General features: G+C 48.0%; 1 protein-coding gene and 1 long non-coding RNA gene across 8 annotated transcripts in view; one reads left to right on the plus strand and one right to left on the minus strand.

Annotated features, from left to right (window-relative positions):
• Window positions 1-56: 56 nt before the first annotated feature.
• LOC103793289 (uncharacterized) lies at window positions 57-25546 on the plus strand. The gene is made up of 3 exons (XR_004743486.3): window positions 57-103; window positions 23814-23933; window positions 25290-25546. It is a non-coding gene; the product is annotated as an uncharacterized LOC103793289 (long non-coding RNA).
• Window positions 12956-27175, minus strand: part of SP2 (Sp2 transcription factor) — a 33271-nt gene continuing 19051 nt past the window's right edge. For 3 of the 7 annotated variants that reach the window (XM_008997448.5, XM_078374254.1, XM_078374255.1), the window contains exons 3-7: window positions 26000-26974; window positions 18011-18323; window positions 16422-16596; window positions 15973-16166; window positions 12956-14224 (exon numbers count right to left, since the gene is read on the minus strand). In XM_008997448.5, the coding sequence (XP_008995696.2) occupies window positions 14124-14224; window positions 15973-16166; window positions 16422-16596; window positions 18011-18323; window positions 26000-26974 (1758 nt within the window). In that variant the 3' untranslated portion in view covers window positions 12956-14123. Of the gene's footprint in view, window positions 14225-15972; window positions 16167-16421; window positions 16597-17937; window positions 18324-25999; window positions 26975-27175 lie in introns of all 7 variants that reach the window. The other 4 variants (XM_008997447.5, XM_035301360.3, XM_035301361.3 and 1 more) reach the window with 2 other exon arrangements.

The raw sequence follows: 27175 nt of genomic DNA on the forward strand, positions 1-27175 counted from the left end.
AGAGTGTGAACAGAGGAACCCAGCGGCCAATGGGCAGCTCCTTTGGGGGCGGGAGCAGAGAGACAAGGAAATGCTGTCACCGCCGTTAAACACGCACGTGGAGGTTAGTTAAAGGTATAGGAAGATCTCCTGCAGCTCAGGAGGGGCGGAGGATGTGTCCCGGGGGCTTGAGGGGAGTGGTCAGTGTTAAGTGGCTGGCCCATAGTAGGTGCCTGAAGGTGAGCTTAAGGCAGGAAGTACCCCCTGGGAGGGGAGACTAGTGGAATGGGAAAAGAAAATTGGAAAATGGTCAGGGGCCAGACTGAGGCAGGGTGATGGGGACACATAGAGAAAAGGGTAATCTGGTTGTGGGAGAAATTAGGGCATGAGAGTGGGAGAGGTTGAAATGACTTGTGGACCATGCCCGGACTGGGAGGTGCAGTGGGGTTAGGAAGAGACGGTCAGGTGAGAAGGAAGATGGCTGAATGGGAAGGGGGAAGAAGGAAATTTGGGACCAAGGCGTCCTAGATGAGAGTTGTTTTCCTCTTCTAGTTTTGTTTTTGTTTTGTTTGAGACAGAGACTAGCTCTGTGTCTCAGGCTGGAGTGCAGAGGCGCGATCTCAACTCACTGCAGCCTCTACCTCCCAGGTTCAAGCAATTCTCTGCCTCAGACTCTCGAGTAGCTGGGATTGCAGGCACCCGCCACCACGCCTGGCTAATTTTTCTATTTTTAGTAGAGACAGGGTTTCACCATGTTGGCCAGGCTGGTCTCAAACCCCTGATCTCAAGTGATCCACCTGGCCTCCCAAAGTGCTGGGTTTATAGGCATGAGCCACCGAGCCCATCACCTCTTCTAGTTTTGAACTCTCCCTCCAGTCTCATTTATTTAAGCAAGGGTCAGAACATACTGCTCCCTTTGCTCATGGTTTTCCCTGTCATGGTCCACTGGAGTTCATAGGAGCCAGTGTCCTGGTATATGGCAAGGCTGCCAATGTCCTGTCTCTCCAGGGCCTCCCCTATCTTTATCAAGCTTTCCCTTTTCCACATTTTGCCCATCCTAGATAGTAGGAGTCTAGCACCTAGGTCAATGCCAGCAATTGCCAACTGAGAGTACACAGAGCAGGTGGCTGTGCATAGCCATTCCAGGCAGTGGATGCAAGGCTGAAAAATGGGAAACCCACTTGTGCCTAATCCAGTTCTGACCTGGCTGGGGCAGCCTTGGGTTGAGACCTCTCTGTAGCCCTGCTTTCCACCAGCATCAGGAAGGGGAGCTGCAAGAGCCATCTAGGCAGGCACCCAGGACTGTGCCAGGTAAGGTTCCCCTTCCTGGCCTGCCCAGGTGTCTGCATTACAGCTGAGCTTCATAAAGCCCTAGATTAGATACCTGACATCCTTTATGTGTACATAGCTTGAGCCAGATAGAATCTCTAAGACAATTTTGCTGCAAGGAAATAATATGTGTCTCAAGGCTTAATGATATTTTCTATGGATTCTCCATTGGTTGGAATTTTTTGTGCTGCCATCATTTTCCTCCATAAGCATAATTGAGAGATAGTTAACTGGATTTACTTTCCTGAAGTTGTCTTTCTATATAAGAACATTGCTGTCTTCCCGCCCTCCTAAGCCCCTGTAGTTGAACCTGTGTAAGCAGTAATGAATGCACTTTGACTCAGATGGCTTTTGTTCTTTTTTTTTGAGATAGAGTCTCCCTCTGTCACCCAGGCTGTAGTGCAGTGGTGCGATCTCGGCTCACTGCTAGGTTCAAGCCATTGTGCCCCAGCCTCCTGAGTAGCTGGGATTACAGGCGTGTGCCACCACACCTGGCTAATTTTTTGTAATTTTAGTAGAGACGGGATTTTGCTATGTTGGCTAGACTGGTGTCGAACTTCTGACCTCAAGTGATCTACCCACCTCAGCCTCCCAAAGTGCTGGGATTATAGGCATGAGCCACTGCGCCCGGCCATGGGGTTTTTCTTCACACTCTTTCAGCACTCCTGGGATGCTGCTTCCCTGGACCTGGATTCTAGGACACCAAGACTAAGATCATCTGTGTACTTAAAAGCCAACAGCTCAGTGTAGTGGGGGTAAATACATATTTATGTATTCATTCAGTAGACGTTTGTTAAAGACTTCCTTTGGACCAGACACTGAACCAGGTCTGAGAACATTAAGATGAAGATGACAACCTGGGCTTGTAGACTATAGGGGGAGGCAGATTTGTGAGCTTAAGAATTGTTGTGGCCTTTTATTTATTTATTTATTTTGAGATAGAGTCTCACCCTGTTGCCCAGGCTGGAGTGCAGTGGGATGATCTCGGCTCACTACAACCTCTGCCTCCTGGGTTCAAGCGATTCTCCTGCCTCAGCCTCCCGAGATATTTTAACAGGTGTTTCTGTGCAGTAAAAAGGAGCAAAAAGAAGAGGATCAAACAGTCAGGAAAGGCTTCATAAAGGGAGTGGACATTTGATGTCTTAATGAGTAAGTTTTTGCTGGATGGACAATAGAACAGCTGTTCCAGCAAGAGGGAATATTGTGAGTAAAGGCATGGTGCACTTGGGGGACCCTGGAGATGTGTGATACTGCTGGAGCAAAGGTGATGAGAAAACAAGCTGATCAAGCAGGCAGGGGCTAAATGATCCTTGCTGAAGAGTCATCACGAAGGTGGTGCTGAGGGCCAGGCTTTTAGACACAATGATTCTGATATTTTATCCTGTGACATTTTTTAGCCTGTGAACCAGCCTCTAGTTTCTGCTTTTTAAAGACTGATGGGAAGAAAAGTGCTACATTCTGACAGCCTCTCCTTCCCTTGGCAATTAGCAAAGAAGTGTGCAGCTGACTGCCTTTTTGTATTGTTCCCTTTGTCTTGAAGATAGTAAGTAGACTTGTGTTACTTTTCTGCTTAGTCAGATTTGGTGTCTGGATCACAAAGCAGCCCTGCAGTGCACAACCAGAAGGGAAACAAGCCTCCTGGCTGCTTTTGCTACGGATGCAACCACCAGCAGGGGCTTTCTGAGTGGGAGAAAGGAATTATTTTACAGTTCCAGTCTTTTCTTGAGAAAGTCCTAAATGAACAGAAAATACATAGCAAAAATTTTATTGTACAGAGAGGCACACTGGTTTCTCAAGATGAAACAAAAAAGTCTGCATGGCCGGGTGTTGTGGCTCATGCCTATAATCCCAGCACTTTGGGAGGCCGAGGCAGGTGGATCACTTGAGGTTAGGAGTTTGAGACCATTTCTACTAAAAATACAAAAATTAGCCAGGTGTGGTGGCAGGTGCCTGTAATCTCAGCTACTCGGGAGGCTGAGAGGCGTGAGAATGGTTTGAACCTGGAAGGTGGAGGTTGCAGTGAGTGGCGATCACACTACTGTACTCCAGCCTGGGCAACAGAGAGAGACTCTGCATGTGGGTTTGGGGACTGTGCCTTGCTTGTTTTCTTCTAATGCTTTTGCATTTACTTTCTATTTTTCTTTTTTAAGACAGAGTCTCACTTTGTCGCCCAGGCTGGAGTGCAGTGGTGCAATCTGGGCTCACTGCCACCTCTGCCTCCCAGGTTCAAGCAATTCTCTTTTCTCAGCCTCCCTAGTAGCTGGGATTACGGGCGCCTGCCACCACACCCAGCTAATTTTCTGTATTTTTAGTGGAGGCGGAGTTTCACCATGTTGTCAGGCTGGTTTCGAACTCCTGGCCTCAAGTGATCCGCCCTGCTTGACCTCTCAAAGTGCTGGGATTAGAAGCGTGAGCCACAGCACCTGGCCACATTTACTTTCTTAAACCACCTTTTTTCTTTTTTTTTTTTGAGATGGAGTTTTGCTCTTGTTACCCAGGCTGGAGTGCAATGGCGTGATCTCGGCTCACCGCAACCTCTGCCTTCTGAGTTCAGGCAATCCTCCTGCCTCAGCCTCCTGAGTAGCTGGGATTACAGGCACGCGCCACCATGCCCAGCTAATTTTTTGTATTTTTAGTAGAGACAGAGTTTCACCATGTTGACCAGGATGGTCTCAATCTTTTGACCTTGTGATCCACCTGCCTCAGCCTCCCAAAGTGCTGGGATAACAGGCGTGAGCCACCGTGCCCTGCTAAACCACCTTTTTTCTAATTATCTAAGTTATGTATTTCAGTTTTACTTTAGTGATTGAGTTTGTGTTTTGGAATCTGGCTCTGGTGACCAAGTGCGTGATGAGCAAGGGAGGGCGAGTCTGGTAGCAGGGATACATTGGTAGATGCTGCAGATTTGTCTAAGTGGAAGGTGGGGGCAGGATCCCAATGCATGAGTATGGGGTAGGGTGTGTGGAGAGGAGGGATCCACTCACCAGGACTGGCTTTAGGTGACATGGGTGGTTCTGTTCATTGAAGTGGGGCACATTGGAGGAGGAGGTTTGGGGGAATTCCTTAGCAACATTTTGAGTGTAAGTGTTGATGGGACACCCACGTTTGGCCAGGTTGGATAATGGAGTCTGTAGCTTAGCAGGGAGGTCAGGGCTGATGATACTGGGTTAGGTAGAATGAGCCTCAAGGTGGCACTTAGAGGGAGGATGAGAATGTTTGAGAAGGTAAGAGGGCCTGGGAGGGCTAGGGAGGGTGGTGGGGAAAGGGAGAGTCAAGCAGTGAGAATGATGCTGGTGAAATATAGTGTCCTTATTAGTTTTCTTTCCTTTTTTTTTTTTTTTTGAGATGGAGTTTTGCTCTTGTTGCCCAGGCTGGAGTGCAATGGGACAATATTGGCTCACTGCAACCTCCACCTTCTAGATTCAAGCAGTTCTCCTGTCTCAGCCTCCCGAGTAGCTGGGATTACAGGCGCGTGCCACCACACTCAGATAATTTTTGTATTTTCAGTAGAAACAGGGTTTCACTATGTTGGCCAGGCTGGTCTTGAACTCTGGACCTCAGGTGATCCACCCACCTCAGTCTCCCAAAGTGCTGGGATTACAGGTGTGAGCCACTGCGCCCAGCCAGTGTCCAGCTTTCTAAGAAGGGAGAGGAAGAGGGCTGATAGCAGAGCAAGGGGTGCGCTGGAGGGTCTGAAGCTCAGGAATTCTTGGGCCCAGCCTTGGGGTGAACTCAGCTTGGAGCCCCAAGGGTAGCAACACCAGGACTCACAGAAGGGTGTGTGCTTGGTGCTCTGCCAGCAGATGCCTGAGCTCTGAGTAGGTTTATCGGATGCCCAAAGGAGGTGGGTTCTCAGGGGCTTGGGGCGAGATCAGAGGAGGGTGAACCTTATCTGAGTCCTGTCTATGGTGCTTGTGGCTAAACCCCTACAGATCCTTGCATGTGCTTATAGATGGCTTCCCAAATACGTTGTGTGTGGCTGATATTTCCCGTTAGAATGGGAGCTCCTTCATGAGAGGGACCACATCTCTTAACTTCCTTTGGCTCCTTCTCACGATCCTAGCCCACGAGGTGTGCTCAAAAAATGCTAGTCTGTAATATTTACGCATAAACTACTTTTGTTAAACTTTTTGGTATGATGGGTGTTAGGTATGGTGGAAGGGCATGAGATTTTTTTGCACCTGGTGGGAACAGGGCTGAGTATGTGTTTTGGGTTTTTGATGTTTTTCTTTTTTGTTTTGTTGATACAGGGTATCACTCTGTTGCCCAAGCTAGAATGCTATGGTATAATCATAGCTCACTGCAGCCTTGACCTCCTGGGCTCAAGAGATCCTCCCACCTCAGCTTCCTAAGTAGCTGAGACTGTAGGCATACACCACAATGCCTGGCTAATTTTTTAATTTTTGTAGAGATGGGGGTCTCACTATGTTGCCCCTGGTCTCAAACCCCTGGGCTCAAGCAGTCCTCCTGCCTTGGCCTCCCAAAATGCTGGGATTATAGGCATGAGCCACTATGCCAGCCACAAGCGTGTTGTTGACTGGAGGGATGTTGAGCTTCAAAGGCCAAGGGAATTAAATCAGTTTTAGTTCCCAGACTACCTGCCTTGGTATTATGGGGTGGAACACAGGCAGTGAGTGGGAGGAGGCCTGGTGGTAGGTTTTCAGGCAGGCCCAAAGGACCTGGTCTACCGGCTTCCTAGTTTCCTTTGAGAAATCCTGGTCGGTGCTTGCATTTATCCTACCCTGCAGTCAGTTCTCATTTCCTTTTGCCCAGGGTCCCTATGAGCAGGTATTTGACCCTCTTTTCCAGGCCCGGAGTCACTACCATAGTCCACCATGGTTTGCTTCCTTTTTTACCCACAGCCCTATTCATTATTCCATCCTCTCAGCCTCACTTACTGCCTCTTCTACTCCCTGAGGACTCCTTCACCTAGGAAACCCAAGTGCCACCTGTCCTGAGATTACTGCATTTCCTTTAGAGGCTCACCCCAGGCCAGGCGCGGTGGCTCATGCCTATAATCCCAGCACTTTGGGAAGCCGAGGCGGGTGGATCACGAGGTCAAGAGATTGAGACCATCCTGGTCAACAAGGTGAAACCCCGTCTCTACTAAAAATACAAAAATTAGCTGGGCATGGTGGTGCGTGCTACTCGGGAGTCCCAGCTACTCGGGAGGCTGAGGCAGGAGAATTGCTTGAACCCAGGAGGCGGAAGTTGTGGTGAGCCAAGATCGTGCCATTGCAGTCCAGTCTGAGTAACAACAGCGAAACTCTGTCTCAAAAAAAAAAAGAGGCTCACCCCAGCCCCAAAGACCTTGATTGAATCACAGGTGTTCTGTCCCAAGGCAGCATCTCATTCCTGAGTTAGGTTCCTTGGAATCTGTGTTCTCTCAGCCATGAGCTCCTGATGGGTCTGGGGACCTGAGATGCCACAAGTGGCAAGGGGCAGAATGGAGGTGGGGCTGTGGCTGGCAAGCTCTGCCTATCAAGTGCCCATTCCTCTTGTAATCTCCAGAATCCCAGGGTCCTGGTCGCCATAGTGTGTGCTGTCCACTCTGATTTTGAAGCTGCTTGGGTGATCTTGTTCCATTTGCTTCATTTTTCACTTCTCCATTCTAGGTCTTCTGTTCCATTTTACTTTTTAATAATTTTAGACTTATAAAAAAGTTACAAATACAGTACAAAGATTTCCCATACATTCTTCATCTACCTTCCCCAAATGTTAAGATCTTACTACCATAGCACAATCGTCAACACCAAGAAATTAACATTGGCACAACCCTATTAATTAAACTACAGAGGTAGGGAATGGTAGGTCATGCCTGTCATCCCAACACTTTGGAAGGCCTAGGTGGGTGGATCCTTGAGCCCAAGAGTTCAAGACAATCCTGGGCAACATAAAGACTCCACCTCTACCAAAAAAGTGGAAAAAAAAAGTATACTCTGGGCTTTTTTGAATTTCACCCTTTTTTCTCCTACTTGTGTCCTTTTTCTGTTCCAGGATCCCACATTGCATTTAGCAGTCATGTCCCCTTAGCCTCCCATCTGTAACAGTTCTCAGTCTTTCGGGTGTTTTGTCCAGCTCCCCCCACCCCACTTAAGAATGGGTGTGATGTCGGGAAATGAGTCCACCCACTTTGGAAATAATGCAGCAGCTTGGTTTTGGAGACAGGACAAGAGACAGGGTTGGCCTTGGGCAGGGTGAGTTTTCCTTAGGGCAGCATGCACTACGAAACTTCTGCCATATCCCCTTTTGCCTGGGGTAAAGGATGATGCTGCTGTTGTGTGTGTGTGTGTGTGTGACCATAGCCCACTTTCCCACCATGAGCTGAGGAGTGCAGGGTGTCCTCCCCAGGACTCCCAGTCATCACAGTTCTATTAAACTTTGGGTCTGCCTCCCTAAAAGCTCCCTGGCATGGGGTGGGTGGCCCTGCTACGCTGAGTAAGACCGCCTGCCTGTGGGAGGGCAGTGTAGAAGACACACGCCTCATGGGACCCAGGTGTGGGCATTGCTGGTTTGGTGGATCTAGCTCCCTCTGACTGTATAGAGGGGTCTGTGCCCAGTTGACATCATGGCTGAGCTCTTCTAGGACTGGAAATTAGGAAGAGACTGAGACAGTGTCAAGATTAATGACTGTGGACTGGGCCCCCTTTCCGTCCTGCAGGACAGCAGTGGACCCAAGGTAGAGCTGACCCAAAACTCAGGGGTGTACATCTCACAACTGCAGTCCACTGAAAAGCTGTTTGCCTGCCCCCACTGGAGGGGTCAGTGCTGGTCTAAGGACCTCTAGGAAAGGTCAGTGTGTTGGGGGCCTGGTGGAGGAGAGGAACTGAGAATCCTGTTCACCCCTCACAGCCAGAGGAAGAAGCAGAAGCAACAGGCACATAAGCCTTTGGACACTGAGGCCAGTTGTCTAACCCAGGGGCTGTCCCACTTGCTTTGGGCAGTTGCCTCCTTTCACTTTGATAATCTTTTGGGCAGCAGGTTAAATCATTTTGGTGGCCAGGGACAGTGGCTCATGCCTGTAATCCCAGCACTTTGGGAAACTGAGGCAGGTAGATCACCTGAGGTCAGGAGTTTGAGACCAGGCTTGCCAACATAGTGAAAGCTCTTTACTAAAAATACAAAAAATGAGCTGGGTCTGTTGGTGGGCACCTGTAATCCCAGCTACTCAGGAGGCTGAGGCATGAGAATCACTTGAACCTGGGAGGTGGAGGTTGCTGTGAGCCAAGATTGCACCACTGCACTCCAACCTGGGTGACAGAGCAAGAGCCTGTCTCAAAACAAACAAACAAAAAAAAACATTTTGGCCAGGCACAGTGGCTCAAGCCTGTAATCCCAGCACTTTGGGAGGCCGAGGAGGGTGGATCACGAGGTCAAGAGATCATGACCATCCTGGTCAACAAGGTGAAACCCCGTCTCTACTAAAAATACAAAAAATTAGCTGGGCATGGTGGCGTGTGCCTGTAGTCCCAGCTACTTGGGAGGCTGAGGTAGGAGAATTGTTTGAACTCAGGAGGCGGAGGTTGTGGTGAGCCGAAATGGCACCATTGCACTCCAGCCTGGGTAACAAGAGCAAAACTCCATCTCAAAAAAAACAAAAACAAAAAAACCCAAAAAACACAAAAATGTTTTGGCTGTTGTGATCCTGTAACTTAGAGAAGGGAAGACTGAGAGGTAGGGGGCTATCAGCGGGTGGAAAGGATGTTACTGGCCAGGGAAGAGGGAATGGATGATGCAGAAGTCACAAACTGGTAGCTCAAGGGCTGAAACTGATCCTGCTTTTTTTTTTTATTTTTTGAGACAGAGTCTTGTTCTGTTGCCCAGGCTGGAGTGCAATGACGCAATCTTGGCTCATTTCCACCTCCGCCTCCTGGCTTCAAGTAATTCTCCTGCCTCAGAGGAGGAGGGGGGTTGAATAGCAGTGGGGCTTGAGGTGAACCCCAGGAAGAGAGAATAGCAGTGGGGATTGAAATGAACCCCAGGCTAACTAGGAGGGCTCCTAAACGCAGATAGAGGGAGGAAGGCAAGGGGTCCTACCTAGAGCACTGCTCTAGTCATGAGGGAGCCAAGCACAGACCAGGCCTTAAGAGGCAGAGAAGATGCCTTCATTTTTATTCAGAATTGAAATAATCAACAGTTTAACTTCTTTGGTCCAATTTCTGGGTATGGCGGGTGCAACCTTAAAAGGGTCTCAGGTTTGGGCAGTGGAAGACTCGAATGGAGATCCTGTTCTCTGCACTTAGACGAGGACAGCTTGCATCTATCCACTCAGGGCTCCTACCCAGCCACCCTGGGCTTGGGGCTAGGTCTGAACCCTTCTCTTGCTCCATTCTGTCTTCCTCAAAATGCATCATGTGTGGTTGGGTTATAACCAGCATTGTCATCAAACAAGCATGGAGCCTCACAAGGGCACTGGAAAAATGATTTTATTTTTTTGAGACAGAGTCTTGCTCTGTCGCCCAGGCTGGAGTACAATGGCATGATCTCAGCTCACTACAACCTCTGCCTCCTGGGTTCAAGCGATTCTCTTGCTTCAGTCTCCCAAGTAGCTGGGACTCTAGGTGCACACCACCACCCTCAGCTAATTTTTGTATTTTTAGGAGAGACGGGTTTTCACCTTGTTGGCCAAGATGGTCTCGATCTCTTGACCTCATGATCTGCCTGCCTCAGCCTCCCAAAGTGCTGGGATTACAGGTGTGAGTCACCATGTCCGCCGGCCTTTTTTTTTTTGAGACAGGGTCTGGCTCTGTCACTGAAGCTGGAGTGCATTCTTCGCTCACTACAACCTCCGCCTTCCAGGTTCAAGCGATTCTTGTGCCTCAGCCTCCCAAGTAGCTGGGATTACAGGCATGTATCACCACATCTGGCTAATTTTTTTTTTGTGTGTGTGTATGTATATATATGTATATACATATATACACACAGAGTCTCACTCTGTTGCCCAGGCTGGAGTACAATGGAACCGTCTCAGCTCACTGTAACCTTTGCCTTCCCGCTCAAGCAATTCTTCTGCCTCAGCCTCCTGAATAGTTGGGATTACAGGTGCCCTGCCTCAGCCTCCTGAATAGTTGGGATTACAGGCGCCCTGCCTCAGCCTCCTGAATAGTTGGGATTACAGGCGCCCTGCCTCAGCCTCCTGAATAGTTGGGATTACAGGCACCCATCACCATACCCAGCTAATTTTTGTGTTTTTATTAGAGACCGGGTTTCACCATGTTGTCCATGCTGCTCTCAAACTGCTGACCTCAGGTGATCCGCCTCCCAAAGTGCTGGGATTATAGGCGTGAGCCACCATGCTTGGCCAATTTTTTAAGTGATCCACTGCTAAGACAATTTTTGTGTTTTTAGTAGAGACGGGGTTTCATCATGTTGCCCAGGCTGGTCTTGAACTCCTGACCTCAGGTGATTCGCCCACCTCGGCCTCCCAAAGTGTTGGGATTACAGGCACGAGCCCCCACGCCCAGCTAATTATTATATTTTTTAGTAGAGATGGGGTTTTGCTATTTTGGCCAGGCTGGTTTCAAACTCCTGCCCTCAAGTGATCCCCCTGCCTTGGCCTCCCAAAGTGCTGAGATTACAGGCATGAGCCACCACACCTGGCCAAAAAGATGATTTTTAAAATGGACTGGGTGGTTTGAAGGAAGGGCAAGGAAGCCCCATTTGCGGGTCTGGTAAAAAAAACAAACAAACAAAACAAGTACATATAATGCCTAAATTTGCCTTCAGGAGGGAAATCTTGCCCCATCCCCTTTTCTTCCAGGCATGGAATCCTAGTTTCTGGGATAATGAGCCCAGTGTTGAGTGTCAGCTGGACAGAGAGGAGGGGTATGAGGGATGGCCTTTGGTACAAATGACGGTGGGGATGGAAGAGGGCAGAGGAGGAACCACACATGTGGGGCCCCCACCCAGATTTCCATCAAGGGCCCATCAGGATCAGGTGTCTGTGGGAGCCTCTTGCCTAGGGTGAGCTTAGGCTGCATTACTCCTTCAACAGTTCCCCTGCAACTCTCAAACAAAGGATAGGTTAGAGCCAGAGGAGGGCCAATTGGCCTGTAAGTCTTTCTGTGCTTTCTTGGTGCCATCACTCGGCTAGGCAGAATACATTCTCTCGCTCCCTAACTCAGCCATCCCATGGGAGGCAGAGGTGATCAGACATAACTTTTGAACCCCCATCTCACTGGAGAAGGGAAATCCTACAAGGGAAATATTCATCCTGCCCAGCTGGGGGCTGGCACCTTCATTTCCAAATGATGCTGCAGAGTCAGGTCAGTTTCTTTACTGGAAACATAAAACACACAGCTTGGAATCAGGTCCCAGGAAAGGATCCTTCTTTGTGCCTGAGAGCAAAGCCAAGGGAAACATGTGGCAGAAAGAGGTCACTTAGTTAATATTCCCCTTCTCTCCACCAATCCCTTATTCAGAACACAGCAAGGCAGTTCTCTAGTCATGTAGTCCAAGCATGATGCAGTCCATGAGATGCAGAGCTGAGGGGCTGAGGAAGAGGCTTCTGTGCCAAGCTGGATTCAGCTGGTGGTCTAATATTGTCCACAGGGCTTCAGTAGCAGTAAGAAAGGCCCCCTTCTTGTTAACAAAGAAGTAGTAAAGGGCAGAGAACCTGGATCCGTCTGAGACCTGTGGGCTTTTTACTTTTTCAGCCGTTTGAGGGTTGACTGGTTCTAAGGAAAAGCTGTTTGCTGGCACAGGTGGCTGATGACAAAGGGGAATGTATAGCTCAAAATGAGCCTCACCACTCCTGAACAGAACAGCGATCCCGGCTGTGTCCTTTTGAGGGTGAATAAAAGCACATGCTGTCCTCTACATGCTTGAAGCAGACTTGCCTGTCTCTTCAGGGTGGATGCTCTTCAGGGCCCTGTGGGGCTTAAACACATGTACTGAGCTAGCTCCAATCTTAATGTGCACCACATCACAACCCCTGACTTCCTAAAAGCTCTGCAAAACTAAGTAAAACAGAGCCCCACTAAAATTTCAGGTTTATAGCATTTGCTATAACCAAAAGGCACAATCAACTTCTTCTGTCTGGGGTACTAGGCAGGGGATAGAAGGAACCAGAATCTGTGGCCAGGGTCCTCTCGGGTGGAGTTGGGCTTCAGGAACCCGTAGCTGCCAGGCCCTCCCAGGAACCTGCCTGGCCCTTCACTTTGGGAAGGGACTTTGGCCCTTGGGGAAATGCATTTTTGCCAGACTAGCCTTCTGGAGGGGACTGAGCCAAGACTCCCTTGGCTCTCCTGTCTAAGCTTCTTACTAATGGGCTCTGAGACCAATGCCTTCCTCCAGAGGTTAAGGAGGCGGGTGGAATAGTTAGCTTGCTGGCTGAGGAAGTCACTGCTGTGACTTGGCTCTGTGTACAAGTATCTGCTTTGTGTACAAGCAAAACTGGCTTATGGAAGAAAAAAGCAGGAACACCTGCATTGGGCCTGGCCCTTGGAGGTGCTCTGGGGGCTTGTGTCATGAGGAACATGTGGCTGCGGCACCATTTGGGCATGTGGCCTGGATCTGCCGACTGTCAGGAGGGCAAGGTCCTACCTTGGTCCCAGTGTGCATCGCTCTAAGAGACCACAGCTCCCTCCTCTGGAGTCCCCTCTCCGAGCTCTCCAGGGGAAAAGACAAAGGAAGCCGAACTGCCAAGTTGCAGATTTTGCCTCAGGCAACTAAATTTATTAGCAAGAAAAAATTTTTGTCAGCCCAGTGCCGACCAACAAAGTACGTTAATAGAGGATAACAAATCTGTCACTTAATTCATAAAACATACCTCAAGCAGTTACAACTAAAAATAAAGTTGGATTTTTGTTTAATTTAAAAGCCTCAAAAATAACAAGCAATATGTTTTTTAAACATGTAGTAGACACAATTGTCTATTATACAATATACACTGTACACAAGTAGAGCTTGGGCCGGTCGGGGGTGAGATGAAGGGAGAGGGAGGAGGTTCAGGATGTGCAGGTGTTATCTGAATTCAAATTTGAGTTGAAATGCTGTGTCATTTAGAAAAGGGAATTACTAGAATGAGAAAAATATTCATACGCTCATCATTGCCCTCCAAAACCCTCAACTGAAAGCCGGCATGTGGGGGGTGAATAACAAGGAAAGGAGAAGGGAGCAATTAAATAAACTTCTTTAAAGCACACACAGTACACAGTGTTCATCATCTGAAGTAGAGAGTATAAGGCAACGTTCTCCATAGAAAAAGAGAGGGATCAGGAAGAGTCGGTGGATATCTTTACTTTTTAAATAGAGCTGGAATGTGCTGGAGGAGAAGTTGTGGCAGGGCTGGGCACATGGAGTGGAGGTGGCCCCAGAGGTGGGTGCCAAGTCTCTCCAGAGGTGGGTGCCAAGCCCCAGGGCATCCACAGTGGCCAGCAGGGCCGGGGAGGTGCAGGAGAGGGGGCATGGCACGATGCGACTCCGGCAGTGTTGGGAGCGGGAATTGTTGGGAGTGGGGATTGGGGTAGGGAGTGGGGGCTCACTTTGCTCCTCGACGGAGTGAAATGCATGTTTTTCCTTTGGAAATAAGGGTTCCCACGCGTCCTGGTTTAGAACGTCTCATTGGGCAGGGCCAGCGTCCACAGTATGGGCAGGCCAGGAGCCCGTGGTGAGGGGAAGGGCCAAGGCGGAGCCGATGGCCTTTGGAAGGAGGACAGTACAGGGAGCAGAGTCCCTTCCTGTGGGGACAGTTGAAGAACAGGAGTGGGGCTGAGGGTGGGCCCAAGGCAGCCACAGGGCTCCTTTTCCACCAGGGGCCCAGGGAAGACACAGGTGGGGGATTGCATCTTCAGGGCCTCCCACCGCAGTTGGCCTTACAAGTTCTTCGTGACCAGGTGGGTCTTGTAATGCTTGGTGAGGTGGTCACTCCTCATGAAGCGCTTCTGACACTGGGCGCACTCAAAGCGTTTGTCCCCTGGGAAGAGGAAATGCCCATCACCCACAGACCCTGTGCATAAACCCTGCCCCTGCCCAAAAAGGTGGGGTGCATGTGAGGGGCACCCAATCAAGCTGACATGGCCTTGTCACCACATTCTGCCCATCTCCTGCTCTCACATTTGCTCCCTGGTGCCTATGCTTCTAAATCTTTTTTTTTTTTTTTTTTTTTTTTGAGATGGAGTCTTGCTCTGTTGCCCAGGCTGGAGTGCACTGGGGCACAAGCTATGCTCATTGCAACCTCTACCTCTATCTATGTTCAATCAGTTCTCCGATCTCAGCCTCCAAAGTAGCTGGGACTACAGGTGCCCACTACTGTGCCCAGATAATTTTTGTGTTTTTGTAGAGATGGGGTTTTGCCATGTTGGCCAGGCTGGTCTCAAATTCCTGACCTCAGGTGATCTGCCCCAGGACAGGTGTCTGCTCACTCTGGGCATTCAGTATAGCAATGTTTGCCAAAAGTGTGTGTGTGGACCACTGTGGATACCCAGGGCAATTTCAGGTGGTAGATGGATGAACTTTGTATTTTTAAGAGATGGGGGTCTTGCTATGTTGCCCTGGCTGGTCTCAAATTCCTGGGCTCAAGTGATCACCTGCCTCAGCCTCCCAAAGTGCTGGGATTACAGGTGTGAACCACTGTGCCCAGCCTGAATCAACCTTTTTTTTTTTTTTTAGGAGAGACGGGGTTTCACCATGTTGGCCGGGATGGTCTTGATCTTCTGACCTCATGATCCATCTGCCTCGGCCTCCCAAAGTGCTGGGATTACAGGCATGAGCCACCACGGGATCAATATTTTTAATAGTTTTGCATTGACTTGCCAGTACATAAAACTGTAACTGTGATATCTAACTTCGGGAGGCAGAGGAAGGAGGATCAACTGAGCCCAGGAGTTTGAGACCAGCCTAGCAACACAGTGAGAAACTGTCTCTACCAAAAATTTAAAAATTAGCCGGGTGTGGCAGTACACGCCTGTAGTCTCAGCTACTCAGGAGGCTGAGGTTGGAGAATCGCTTGAGCCCAGGAGTTCAAGACTGCAGTGAGCCAAGATTGTGCCACTGCACTCCAGCCTGGGTGACAGAGTGAGATCCTGTCTCAAAAAAAAAAAAAAAAAGGCCGGGTCTCCACCAGTCACTAGCTGTGTGACTGGGCCACCACTTCTCCATTCCTCAGTAAAATGGGCATCAACAGGCTGGGCGTGGTGGCTCACACCAGTATTCCTAGCACTTTGGGAGGCTGAGGTGAGTAGATTACCTGAGGTCAGGGGTTCGAGACCAGTCTGGCCAACATGGTGAAACCTCGTCTCTACTAAAAATACAAAAATTAGCTGGGCATGGTGGTGGGTGCCTGTAATCCCAGCTACTCAGGAAGCTGAGGCAGGAGAATTGCTTGATCCCGGTGGGGCAGCGGTTGCAGTGAGCCAAAATTGTGCCACTTCACTCACCAGGATCAACTGAGGTGTAAAGTGCTTAGTACTGTACCTGGTACACTATGTCAGTGTTTGTTAAATAACTATATGGACATGGCAAAGTTATCAGGTTGTGTCATGCAATAACAACTATTCTTTTCCCATTACTTTGGGAAACAACAGTGATAATGGAATGGCTTGAAAATAATTTCTTATGCTGTCCCTGGACAGTCTGTAGCTCTTGCTCAGTGTGGTAGTTCCAGGAGTGTCAGTGTTGCTAAGGGTCATAGAGTGGGGATGGGGGGAGAGGCAGGAAGCTGACCTGTGTGGGTGCGAGCATGCCGCTGGAGCTCGTCACTCCGTGTGAACCTCTTCCCACAGAAGAACCAGTTGCAGACAAAGGGCCGCTCACCAGTGTGCAGGCGCACGTGGGCACGCAGCAAGGATGTCTTACGGAACGTCTTGCCACAGTCGGGGATATGGCACACATGCTTCTTCTTGCCCTGCTCTCCAGACCTGAGAGTTGGGGTAAGGGTGGAGTGAAGGGAATGGGAAGAGGAGAGAAAAGAGGTAGAGGATGGGGGCAGGAATGGGATGCAGTGAGGATGTGGGGTCAGGTCAGAAAGCACAAGGAGGCAGGAGGCAAGGTGGCATAGAGCCACCAGCTCTTCCCCACCTGGTCTGTGCCAGCTTGCAGCCCTGGACAACTGTGCAGGAGGGGCTTGGAGAAGTTAGACCAGCCTTGTGGCTTGGCCCCTCTCCTTGAATTACCTCTTCTCCCCATCCTTGCAGTTGGGACACGTGCAGGCCATGCGGCGCCGCTTTTCCCCGGGCTGGGTCTCTCCGGCCAGGGCTTGTTCCATTTGCAGCTGGATCTGGGTGGGGCTCAGCCCACTGATGGTCAGGTTGTTTCCAGAAACATTCTGCACTGTCAGCTGCTGCTGCCCTGTGGGGACAAAGAAGGCAGAGTTCAGGGTGAGGAAGCCTGAAATCTCCAGTCGACCTTTCTGCCCTTCTGCACATGACAAAGATGATAATCATAGCAGGTATTTTTGAGAGCCTGCTGTATGTCAGATACCATTTTAGGGATCTTGTATGTATTCACTCATTTAATGTTCATGACCCCATAAAATAGGTATTATCATCAGCACTTTACAGATGAAACTGAGGCTCAATAACATATCAAGGTCACACAGCTAGTAAGTGGTAGAACCCAGATCTGAACCCAGGAAGCCCATGCCCTGAACCACTGTACCATGCAGGCAGAATCTGCTTTAAAATACTGCCCACATGATTTCAGTTGGGAAGGGTCTTGTCTTGGATATTTCTTCCTGAATCTTCTCCAACCTTTGGCCCTTGTGAGGTATCAACTCTGCTTTTAGGAAAGTCTCCAGGGATTTCTATTAATAAGACAGAGTTCAAGGCCAGGTACAGTGGCTCATACCTGTAATCCCAGCACTCTGGGAGGCAGGAGAATTGCTTGAGTCCAGGAGTTCAAGACCAGCCTGGGCAACATAGGGAGATCCCATCTCTACAAAAAACTAAAAAATTGGCCAGGCATGGTTCTAAATGCCTGTAGTCCCAGCTACTCAGTAAGCAGAAGTAGAAGGGCTGCTTGAGCCCAGGAGGTTGAGGCTGCACTGAGCCATGATCATGCCACTTCACTCCAGCCTGGGTGACAGAGCGAGGCCCTGAGGCCATGTCTCAGAAAACAAAAACAAAAACAAAAAACCAACAACAAATAAAAGGACACAGTTCTATGGGCTTTGGAAAAAAAATCAGATCCTCTAGGATACCTTATCCTCTTGGGGGTCACTTCAAGAGGGGAAATCAAATGTGTTAAACTGCTAAAAATTCATTAAGGATGAAGAGAAATTCAGAGAGCTCCCACTAGATAAGGAGCCATTTTTGCTTAAGGGCAAAATGGCTAGGTTGCTCCAATTTTCCCCCTGGTTATTTGCCAGGCTGGTTTCACGGCATAAATCTTACCACTGAACTGAAGTGCAGCACAAATTATTCCCACTGCCTGGGGCTCCCTCCTTTTCTTCCAACCTTAACTCAAGGCTTTCTCCTCCAAGAAGCCATTTTTGTGTTTAGATGTTAGTTGGAAAGTTTCCCGAGTACATCTGTCTTCTCTGTCTTTAGCTGTCAGATGGAGACATGTGCCTTAAACTATGTGAATGCTCCTGTAAGGACTAGGTGAGAAACTGCAGGTAGACATGCCCTCAAGCTGGACATATCCTCACTATTGTTACTGGGAATCCTGGGGCCAACCCATAGTTTTCACCTGCTAAGAGCACTGGTACCACTATGGCCACAGGGGTCATCCTCACCGCCCTGGCCACAGGGGCCATCCTCACCGCCTGTGTTGGTGATAGTGACAGGCACGCCCTGGACCTGGACACCGTTAATGTTGATGGTCTGCATTGCCTGGGCAGCTGCTGCCAACTGGGCTGCATTCAGGCTGATGATGCTCCCAGCGGGGGCAATCTTTGGCAGGGGACGTTCTTTTCGGAGAATTGCAGCTGAGTGCTTTTTGCTGGTCCCACTGACATGGGAAGCACGGGATGCAGGACTGCTACAGGTGGTGTTAGAGGTTGCCGCAGCTGATGCTGGGGGGCTGTCCTGGACAAGGACTGTCTGCACCTCACCAGAAGGCGTACGGATGTAGACCTGTAAGGGGCCAGAGAGAAAAAAGTCAGTGCCTGGAAGAGACTAGGCTTCTGGGGCCTTCAAATGTTCCTGCCCAAGTGAGAACTGGGGGCACCCGTCAGCCAAAAGTCTCTTCCTCTCAAATCACCTAAACCTAAATTTATACACAGCTGATGCTCAACAAAGGGCTGCTGGCATCCTATACTAAGATGGTGAATGTTGACTATTGATTTGAAACCAAACATTTAATTTACTTAGCATGGAAAAATATAATTGCCAACTATCAGAACTGGAGATTTAGAAGGCAGTGCACTGTGAATTACCATCAAACAAACAACAATGGTTCACTTTGGTTTTTAAGAGTCACATCTTCGAGCCCAGGAGTTCCAGGTTATAGGAAACTATGATCCCTCTACTGCACTTAGCCTGGGTGACAGAGCAAGATGCTGTCTCAAAAAAAAAAAAAAAAGTTTCTGGTCTTCGTAATCAGAAAAAATAAAGCCACATATTAATGAAAAACAACTTTTCTCCAGATTGGCAAAGAGGGAAAACAAAATGTGCTCATTGTTGGTGAGACAGCGGGAAACAGGCACTTACTTGTATATTAGGAGTGGAAATATGATGTGGGGCTAACCTTGCCGGAAGGAAATTTGAGAATATGTATCAAAAAACCTTAAAAATATGCATGTTAGAGTCTGAGTGGGACAAGGAGGGCATCTGCAGCAGGGAGGAGGGTGTCTGTGCCGGTGGCAGGCTGGCTGCATACTGGAGGACTTACACAGAAAGGAAGTATGTTAAGGATAGTCGGGGTGAGGGCTCCCACTGTCACAGAAGGGAGTTATCGAAAAGAAGAAGGCTAGATGGAATGCTGTGGTGCTAGATGGGAATTAGAGACATTGATGGAAACTCGTGGGTTTTAATATATATAGACAGAGATATATAGATTCAAATGTGTATATATATGTACGTGTATATATGTTATGTGTGCCCTTACATAAGTTTATCTATCTCCATCTATCTATGTAGGCATTGCATAGGTATGTCTATTTATATATACTTCCTAGCTGTGTCCATTGAGAACGGCTGGGACCAGCCATGCCCAGTAGGAATGAGCTTACCTAGCATCCAGGCCTTAGATTGTTACTTACATGCTCCACTAAAAGGAACCCAGCTCCTTGGAGAAACAGCTGATTCCAGGGTGGGGGCAGGGAAGGTACAAGAAAATCTTGGAACACTTGTACCAGAAAGTAAAGAAATGCTTACAGAATGGTGGGGACTTGGAAAGATACAAGCCAGCTTAAAGGGGCTGCCACTGGCCAAATCTAGGTCAATGGAAACATCAAAATAATAGTACTAACAGATTATAACCCAGTAAATAAAACAGGAATCTGGACCAGGCGTGGTGGCTCATGCCTGTGATCCCAGCACTTTGGGAGGTCAAGGCAGGCAGATCATGAGGTCAGGAGTTTGAGACTAGACTGGCCAACAGGGTGAAATACCGTCTCTACTAAAAATATAAAAATTAGCCCAGCGTGGTGGTGCATGTCTGTAATCCCAGCTACTCGGGAGGCTGAGGAAGGAGAAGTACCTGAACCTGGGAGGTGGAGGCTGCAGTGAGCCGAAATCACACCTCTGCACTCCAGCCTAGGTGACAAGAGCAAGACCCTGTCTCAAAAACAAACAAACAGGCTGGATGCGGTGGCTCAAGCCTGTAATCCTAGCACTTTGGGAGGCCGAGGCGAATGGATCACGAGGTCAAGAGATCGAGACCATCCTGGTCAACATGGTGAAACCCCGTCTCTACTCAAAATACAAAAAATTAGCTGGGCACAGTGGCGCGTGCCTATAATCCCAGCTGCTCAGGAGGCTGAGGCAGGAGAATTGCCTGAACCCAGGAGGCGGAGGTTGCGGTGAGCCGAGATCGCGCCAGTGCACTCCAGCCTGGTTAACAAGAGCAAAACTCCGTCTCAAACAAACAAACAAACAAACAAACAAACAAACAAACTGGAATCTGGCTGGGTTTGGTGGCTCACACCTATAATCCCAGCACTTTGGGAGGCCGATGCAGGTGAATCACTTGAGGTCAGCAGTTTGATACCAGCTTCAAAATGGTGAAACCTGTCTCTACCAAAAATACAAAAAAAATATTAGCAAGGAGTGATGGTGCACTCCTATAATCCCAGCTACTAGGGAGGCTGAGGCAGGAGAACTGCTTGAACCCAGGAGGTGGAGGTTGCAGTGAGCCAAGATTGCAATACTGCATTCCAGCCTGGGTGACGGAACAAGACTCCATCTCAAAAAACAAAAAACAGGCCGGGCGCAGTGGCTCACACCTGTAATCCTAACACTTTGGGAGGCTGAGGCAGGCAGATCATGAGGTCAGGAGATCAAGACCATCCTGGCCAACATAGTGAAACCCCATCTCTACTAATACAAAAATTAGCTGGGCATGGTGGTGTGCACCTGTAGTCTCACTCCTTCTCAGGAGGCTGAGGCAGGAGAATCACTTGAACCTGGGAGGCAGAGGTTGCAGTGAGCCAAGATCGCATCACTGCACTCCAGCCTGGGCGACAGAGCAAGACTCCATCACAAAAAAAAAAAAAAAAAAGAAAAAAAGAATCTGTGAGTCCATAATGACATAAATAAATAAATGGGGAGGAAGAGAATGATAAAATGTAAAAAAAAAGGCCATCATATTGTTCAATGAGAGGAACCAGGAATCCTAGAAGAAATGGTTGATCCTAAGGCTGAGGCTGGGACAATACAAGGAATGAAGTTCAGACACATGCTATAACACGGATGAACCCTGAAACATGCTAAGTGAAGGAGGCCAGTCACCGGACATGTGCTACAACATGGATGAACCTTGAAAACATTAAAAATAGACTAGTGGTTTCCAGGGGCTGCGGGGAGGAGGAAATAAATGGGGAGTGAGGTTAAAGGGTAGAGAGTTTCTTTTTGGGGTGATGAAAATGTTCTAAAATTATATAGAGGTAATGGCTGCACAACTCTGAATATAGTAAAAATCCCTGAATTGTATACTTTAAAAGGGTGAGTTTCATAGTATGTGAATGTCTCAATAAAGCTGATTTTATTAAAAAAAGAATGAAAGCCTGTCAGAGGGATATTAAGAGCCAACCTGAGAAAGCTGCCAATGGCCAGAGTTGACCTTGAGCCTTCAAAAGTGTCAAGGTCATGACAGTCAAGTAAAGAATGAGGAGTCATTAGAGTGAATCGGCAACCAACAGAATGGGAAAAAATTTTTGCAGTTTACCCATCTGACAAAGGGCTGATATCCAGAATTTACAAAGAACTAAAACAGATTTACAAGAAAAAACAAACAAGCCCATTCGAAAGTGGGCAAAGGATATGAACAGACACTTTACAAAAGAAGACATACATGAGACCAACAAACATATGAAAAATGCTCATCATCACTGGTCATTAGAGGAACGCAAATCAAAACTACATTGAGATACCATCTCACGCCAGTTAGAATGGCGATCATTAAAAAATCTGGAGACAACAGATGCTGGAGAGGATGTGGAGAAATAGGAACACTTTTACACTGCTGGTGGGAGTGTAAATTAGTTCAACCATTGTGGAAGATGGTGTGGCGATTCCTCAAGGACCTAGAAATAGAAATTCCATTTGACCCAGCAATCCCATTACTGGGTATATATCCAAAGGATTATAAATCGTTCTACTATAAGGACACATGCACACAAATGTTCATTGCGTCCCTGTTTACAATAGCAAAGACCTGGAGTCAACCCAAATGCCCATCGATGATAGACTGGACTGGGAAAATGTGGCACATATACACCATGGAATATTATGCAGCAATCAAAAACGATGAGTTCGTGTTGTTTGTAGGGACATGGATGAACCTGGAGAACATCATTCTCAGCAAACTGACACAAGATCAGAAAATGAAATACTGCATGTTCTCACTCATAGGTAGGTGATGAACAATGAGAACACATGGATACAGGGAAGGGAGCACTACACACTAGGGTCTGTTGGGGGGAATAGGGGAGGGACAGTGGGGGGTGGGGAGTTACGGAGAGATAGCATGGGGAGAAATGCCAGATATAGGTGAAGGGGAGGAAGGCAGCAAATCACCCTGCCACGTATGTACCTATGCAACTATCTTGCATGTTCTTCACATGTACCCCAAAACCTAAAATACAATTAAAAAAAAAATGAGGAAGTGTTTCAGATCAAAACAGACTAAGGACACAACTTAATGTAATGTGTAATACTGGATCAGACCCTTTCCCCACAAAGGAATTAGTGGGGCAAGTGGTGAAAACTTAGTGGGGTCTTGGAATTAGTCGTGTATTTCATTGCTAATTTCCTGGGTTTGACTACTGTATTGTGGTAAAGTAGAATGTCCTTGTGTGTAGGAATTAAAATATTCAGAAGTGACAAGGGGGATCATAGTGGCAATTTACACTCAACTGAGTAAAGAGGAAAAAAGTTCTTTGTAAAAAAAAAAATCCTGCTGTGATTTTGATTGGAGTTATTTTTAATTCCTGGATTATTTATGAGTGTTTCTTCTTACTTAAAAGCTAACAAACAGCCTGTCTCTTTTCATTTATTTATTTATGTACTTATTTTTTTAATAGAGCCAGGGTCTCTGTCACCCAGGCTAAAATGCAGTAGCATGATCATAGCTCACTGCTGCCTCGAACTCATGGGCTCAAGTGATGCTCCCACCTCAGCCTCCTTGAGCAGCTAGGGCTACAGGCGTACACTAACACACCTCGCTAATTTTTAAATTTAAAAATTTTTTTGTAGAGATAGAGTCCTCCTATGGCACAGGCTGGTCTTGAATTCCTGGGCTCAAGCGATCTCTAGACTCAGCCTCCCAAAGTGCTGGGATTACAGGTATAAACTACCTCGCCTGGCCCATCTCTTAGTAAATATGCAAATCTCATTCCCAATTTTCTGATATGTGCCCTTTTTTCAAATCACTGATATTTTATGTCTGATTTTGTGTGTGTGTGTGTGTATGCATGCATGAGTATGTGTGTATTTGAATCTGAAGGTTTAGCAAGCTTTTTTTTTTCTTTATCCTGTAAAATCAAAAGCAAAGCAAGGTTTTTTTATAAAGGGCCAGACAGTAAATATTTTAGGCTTTGTGGGCCATATTGTCTCTGCCACTTAACTCTGCTACTGTAGTGCAAGGGCAACTCAAATGGATGTGTCTGTGTTCCAATTAAACTTCATTTACAAAACCAGGTGGGTGGGCTAGATTTGGCTTGAAAGTTGGTTGCAGACTGCAAACCTCTAATATAGAATACAAATTGTTTTAAAATGTGCATGTCCTTGACCCACTTTTAGGGATTTATTTAGCTACAAGATTGGAAATAACCTAGATATATACAGGTAACAGGGTATCGGTTGTATAATAGTCAGCATGTTGGGATGATATAAAGCATGTGTAGTCATGAAAAAATAAGGCTGTAGCCAAATCTTTCTGCATATGTATCATTATTTCCTTAGGGAAGACCTGGGTTTAAGTCCTGTCTCCATCAAGCTCAAGATATGGGACCTCATGGAAGGGAGGGGAGGCAATGCTGAGGATGTGCACCTGAGCAGGTGCCCCAATTCTTCACCTGTAAGGTAGGTCTGATCATAGGAATTCATAGACATTGTGAAAAAGACTTATTTAAAAAACCACCTCACAACATAAAATATGCCAGAAGGGTCAATTCCTGTGTGACTTCTATGTCCACAACTCAAATTCAAGGGCTGTCTTCTCCACCCAGAAAATTATACAACTTCCCACTGTCAGTCATTCAGTTCTCCCTCTAGAGAAAACTAAATCATAAATTCCTCAATGGGAGGAATTTTTTTTTTTGAGACAGAGTCACACTCTGTTGCCCATGTTGGAGTGCAATGGCTCTATCTCTGCTCACTGCAAGCTCTGCCTCCCGGGTTCAAGCGATTCTGCTGCCTCAGCTTCCCAAGTAGGTGGGATTACAGGTGCTTGCCACCATGCTCAGCTAACTTTTTTTAGATAGAGTTTCACTTTTTTTGCCCAGGCTGGAGTGCAATGGCACAATCTCTGCTTGTGGCAACCTCTGCCGCCCAGGTTCAAGCAATTCTCCTGCCTCGGCCCCATGAGTAGCTGGGATTACAGACATGCACCACCGGGTCAAGCTAATTTTTAGTAGAGACGGGGTTTCTCCATGTTGGTCAGGCTGGTCTTGAACTCCCGACCTCAGGTGATTTGCCTGCCTCTGCCTCCCAAAGTGCTGGGATTACAGGTGTGAGCCACCACACTCGGCCTAATTTTTTTTATTAGAGATGGGGTTTCACCATGTGTTGGCTAGGCTAGTCTTGAACTTCTGACCTCAAGCCATCCACCCACCTCAGTCTCCCAAGGGGATTACAGGCATGAGCCACCACGCCTGGCCAGAACTGTTTTTTACATTAAAAAAATAGCGCTCCCCAATTTTAATGGTAGCATCTGCTACACCTAAGACACAAGAGTTGCCCAGGTGTGGTGGCTCATGCCTGTAATCCCAGCACTATGGGAGGCCAGGGCAGGTGGATCACCTGAGGTCGGAAATTTGAGACCAGCCTGACCAGCAGGATGAAATCCCCGTCTCTACTAAAAATACAGAAATTAGCCGGGTGTGGTGGCAAGCACCTGTAATCCCAAACTCCTCTGAAAGGCAGAGGTTGCATTGAGCCCAAATGACACCATTGCACTCCAGCCTGGGCAGCAGAGTGAGACTCTGAAGTTACAAATCTGAGTTGACTCCTGACTCCTGTCATTTATGTCCTATTTGATCTTGGATACTTCATAAATTCTCTGAGTTCTGGGTTCTCCATCTGCAACATGGGCACAATTTCTGGCACTTCGTAGGCATGCACAAAGAATAAAACTTGCCTCAAAGAACCAAAGAGATTCCAGAGTATTAGAGCACATTAATAAATGCCAAAAATAAGAACATTCTTGTTGAATTTCAGCATCCCGGTTTGGCAGAGAGCAGTGGCTCAGCCTGGCATGTGGCATACACCTGTATTCCTGGCTACTTGGAGGCTGAGGTGGGAGGATCGCTTGAGCCCAAGGAAATTGAGACTGTAGTGACTGCATCACTACACTCCATCCCGGACAACAGAGTAAGACCCTGTCTCAAAAAAAAAAACCACCCTAAAACAAACAAACATTCCAGATGAATCTAGCCTAAATATTCCTGCTATAAAGCTGGGCTGCTCTTCCTGTTGTTTTCTTGTCATTCATTAATAATGATCATCATTTTTCTCATTAATTTTCTTACTCCACATAAAATTCTGTGGTTTTCATTCTTGGAATGAAATGGATTAGAATGTTTTCATTCTTGCTACTGAGTATGTAATTCTATAATCAAAAATAAGTGTTATTTTAAAATTATGTATCTGTCCCCTTTCCACCCCCCCCAAAAAAAAAACCATAAAGAAAAAGGGCCAAAATACCCCTATGTCTCATTCATCTAATTTCTAAAGATAAGCAGTACTTGGCCCTATGAACTTGAGAGCACATTTGTCAGGTAGAAATGGTCACTTACTGCCCACCCCAAAACATTCTGACTCCCAAAGGTCATATCAAGCTAGATGATCAGCATCATCTTCAAAGCAAGCCAAGAAGAGGTAATCAGAGGAAGAGGAAGGAGAGGAGGATAGTACAGGGGGTATGGTACCTGAGTAGGTGTTGGCTCAGCTGCCTGGATCTGAAAGTTCTGGGAGGGCTTCTGGGGGACAGTGGGGAGGGTGGCAGATGCCGCCTGTACCACCCGCAGAGCCTGCTGGGGGATCTGCACCACCTGCTGCTGCTCAGCCTTGGGGGGTACCACCTGGACCTGCTGGACCACAGCTGGCTGGCCCCCACCAGGGCTCTGAACAATGAGCAGGTTGTTTCCTGCCTGGATGATGTTGTCAGCGGTAGTCTCAATCAGCACTGTCTCCACCTGCTCAGCCACAGCCACAGGGGGCTGGGATGCAGGAAGGCTCTTCTTCCTTGCTTTCTTGTTAGTCTTAGACAGCGGGGTTGGGGGGCTTTCAGTGAGGAGCTGAGTGGGCGCCCCAGTGTCACTGGTGTTCACGAGGTTGTTGACGGGCAGAGTGAGCGTCACGTTGCCGCCTCCACCTGTCAACTTCACCACATTGGCCCCGCTCTGCACTGGGGTGGTGGTCGTACTCGACTTCTGGATGGGGGCTGGCTTGATGGGTACAGGCTTGTGACTGGACGGTGAGGGGGTGATGATGGCTTGGTTGGTGCCAGGGATGATCTGGATCTGGTTGGTGAGATTGGGCTGCACTTGGATGGTTTGGGAACTGCTTGCCTGAATCTGAGGGACAGCCTGGTACTGGATATTGGAATTTGATCGGGTCCCTTTGTTGATCATGGTGGGATTCTGGATAGCGAACACCAGCTGCCCTCCAGGATAGGAGGCGCTCAGTTGTGACCCTTGAATCTGAAGTATATTTCCTTTGGAGGACAAGATTCCAAAGCTATTCTTGCTGGGGCTGAGTGGGAGAGGGGCAGGTTTGATAGGGACAAGTTTCCGCGGTGTGGGTTGCGGGGGAGCAGGAGGTGTCACAGCAGCTTCAACTGCTGGGGGGCCAATTTTGCTACATGTTGCAGCAAGCAGGGCTAAGGGAGATGGCTGGGAGTCCTGCAAAAAAAAACAGCAGAGAGAAGGAATGAGAAAGGATGCACGCTGCCCAGCCGCCTCTGTCCATGATCCTCTCCTGGTGGCATTCCACACCACTCCTCCCCACCTCTGTGGCAGGCATGTTGCCAGCATCCTCCCCTGATTGGTACCCGTCTCCCTTTCTCTACTGGTTTCTCCATTAAGAGAGGGAGAAAAGGTGGG

The sequence above is a fragment of the Callithrix jacchus genome, chromosome 5 (assembly GCF_049354715.1).
Source record: "Callithrix jacchus isolate 240 chromosome 5, calJac240_pri, whole genome shotgun sequence".
In the NCBI taxonomy this organism is placed as follows: domain Eukaryota; kingdom Metazoa; phylum Chordata; class Mammalia; order Primates; family Cebidae; genus Callithrix; species Callithrix jacchus.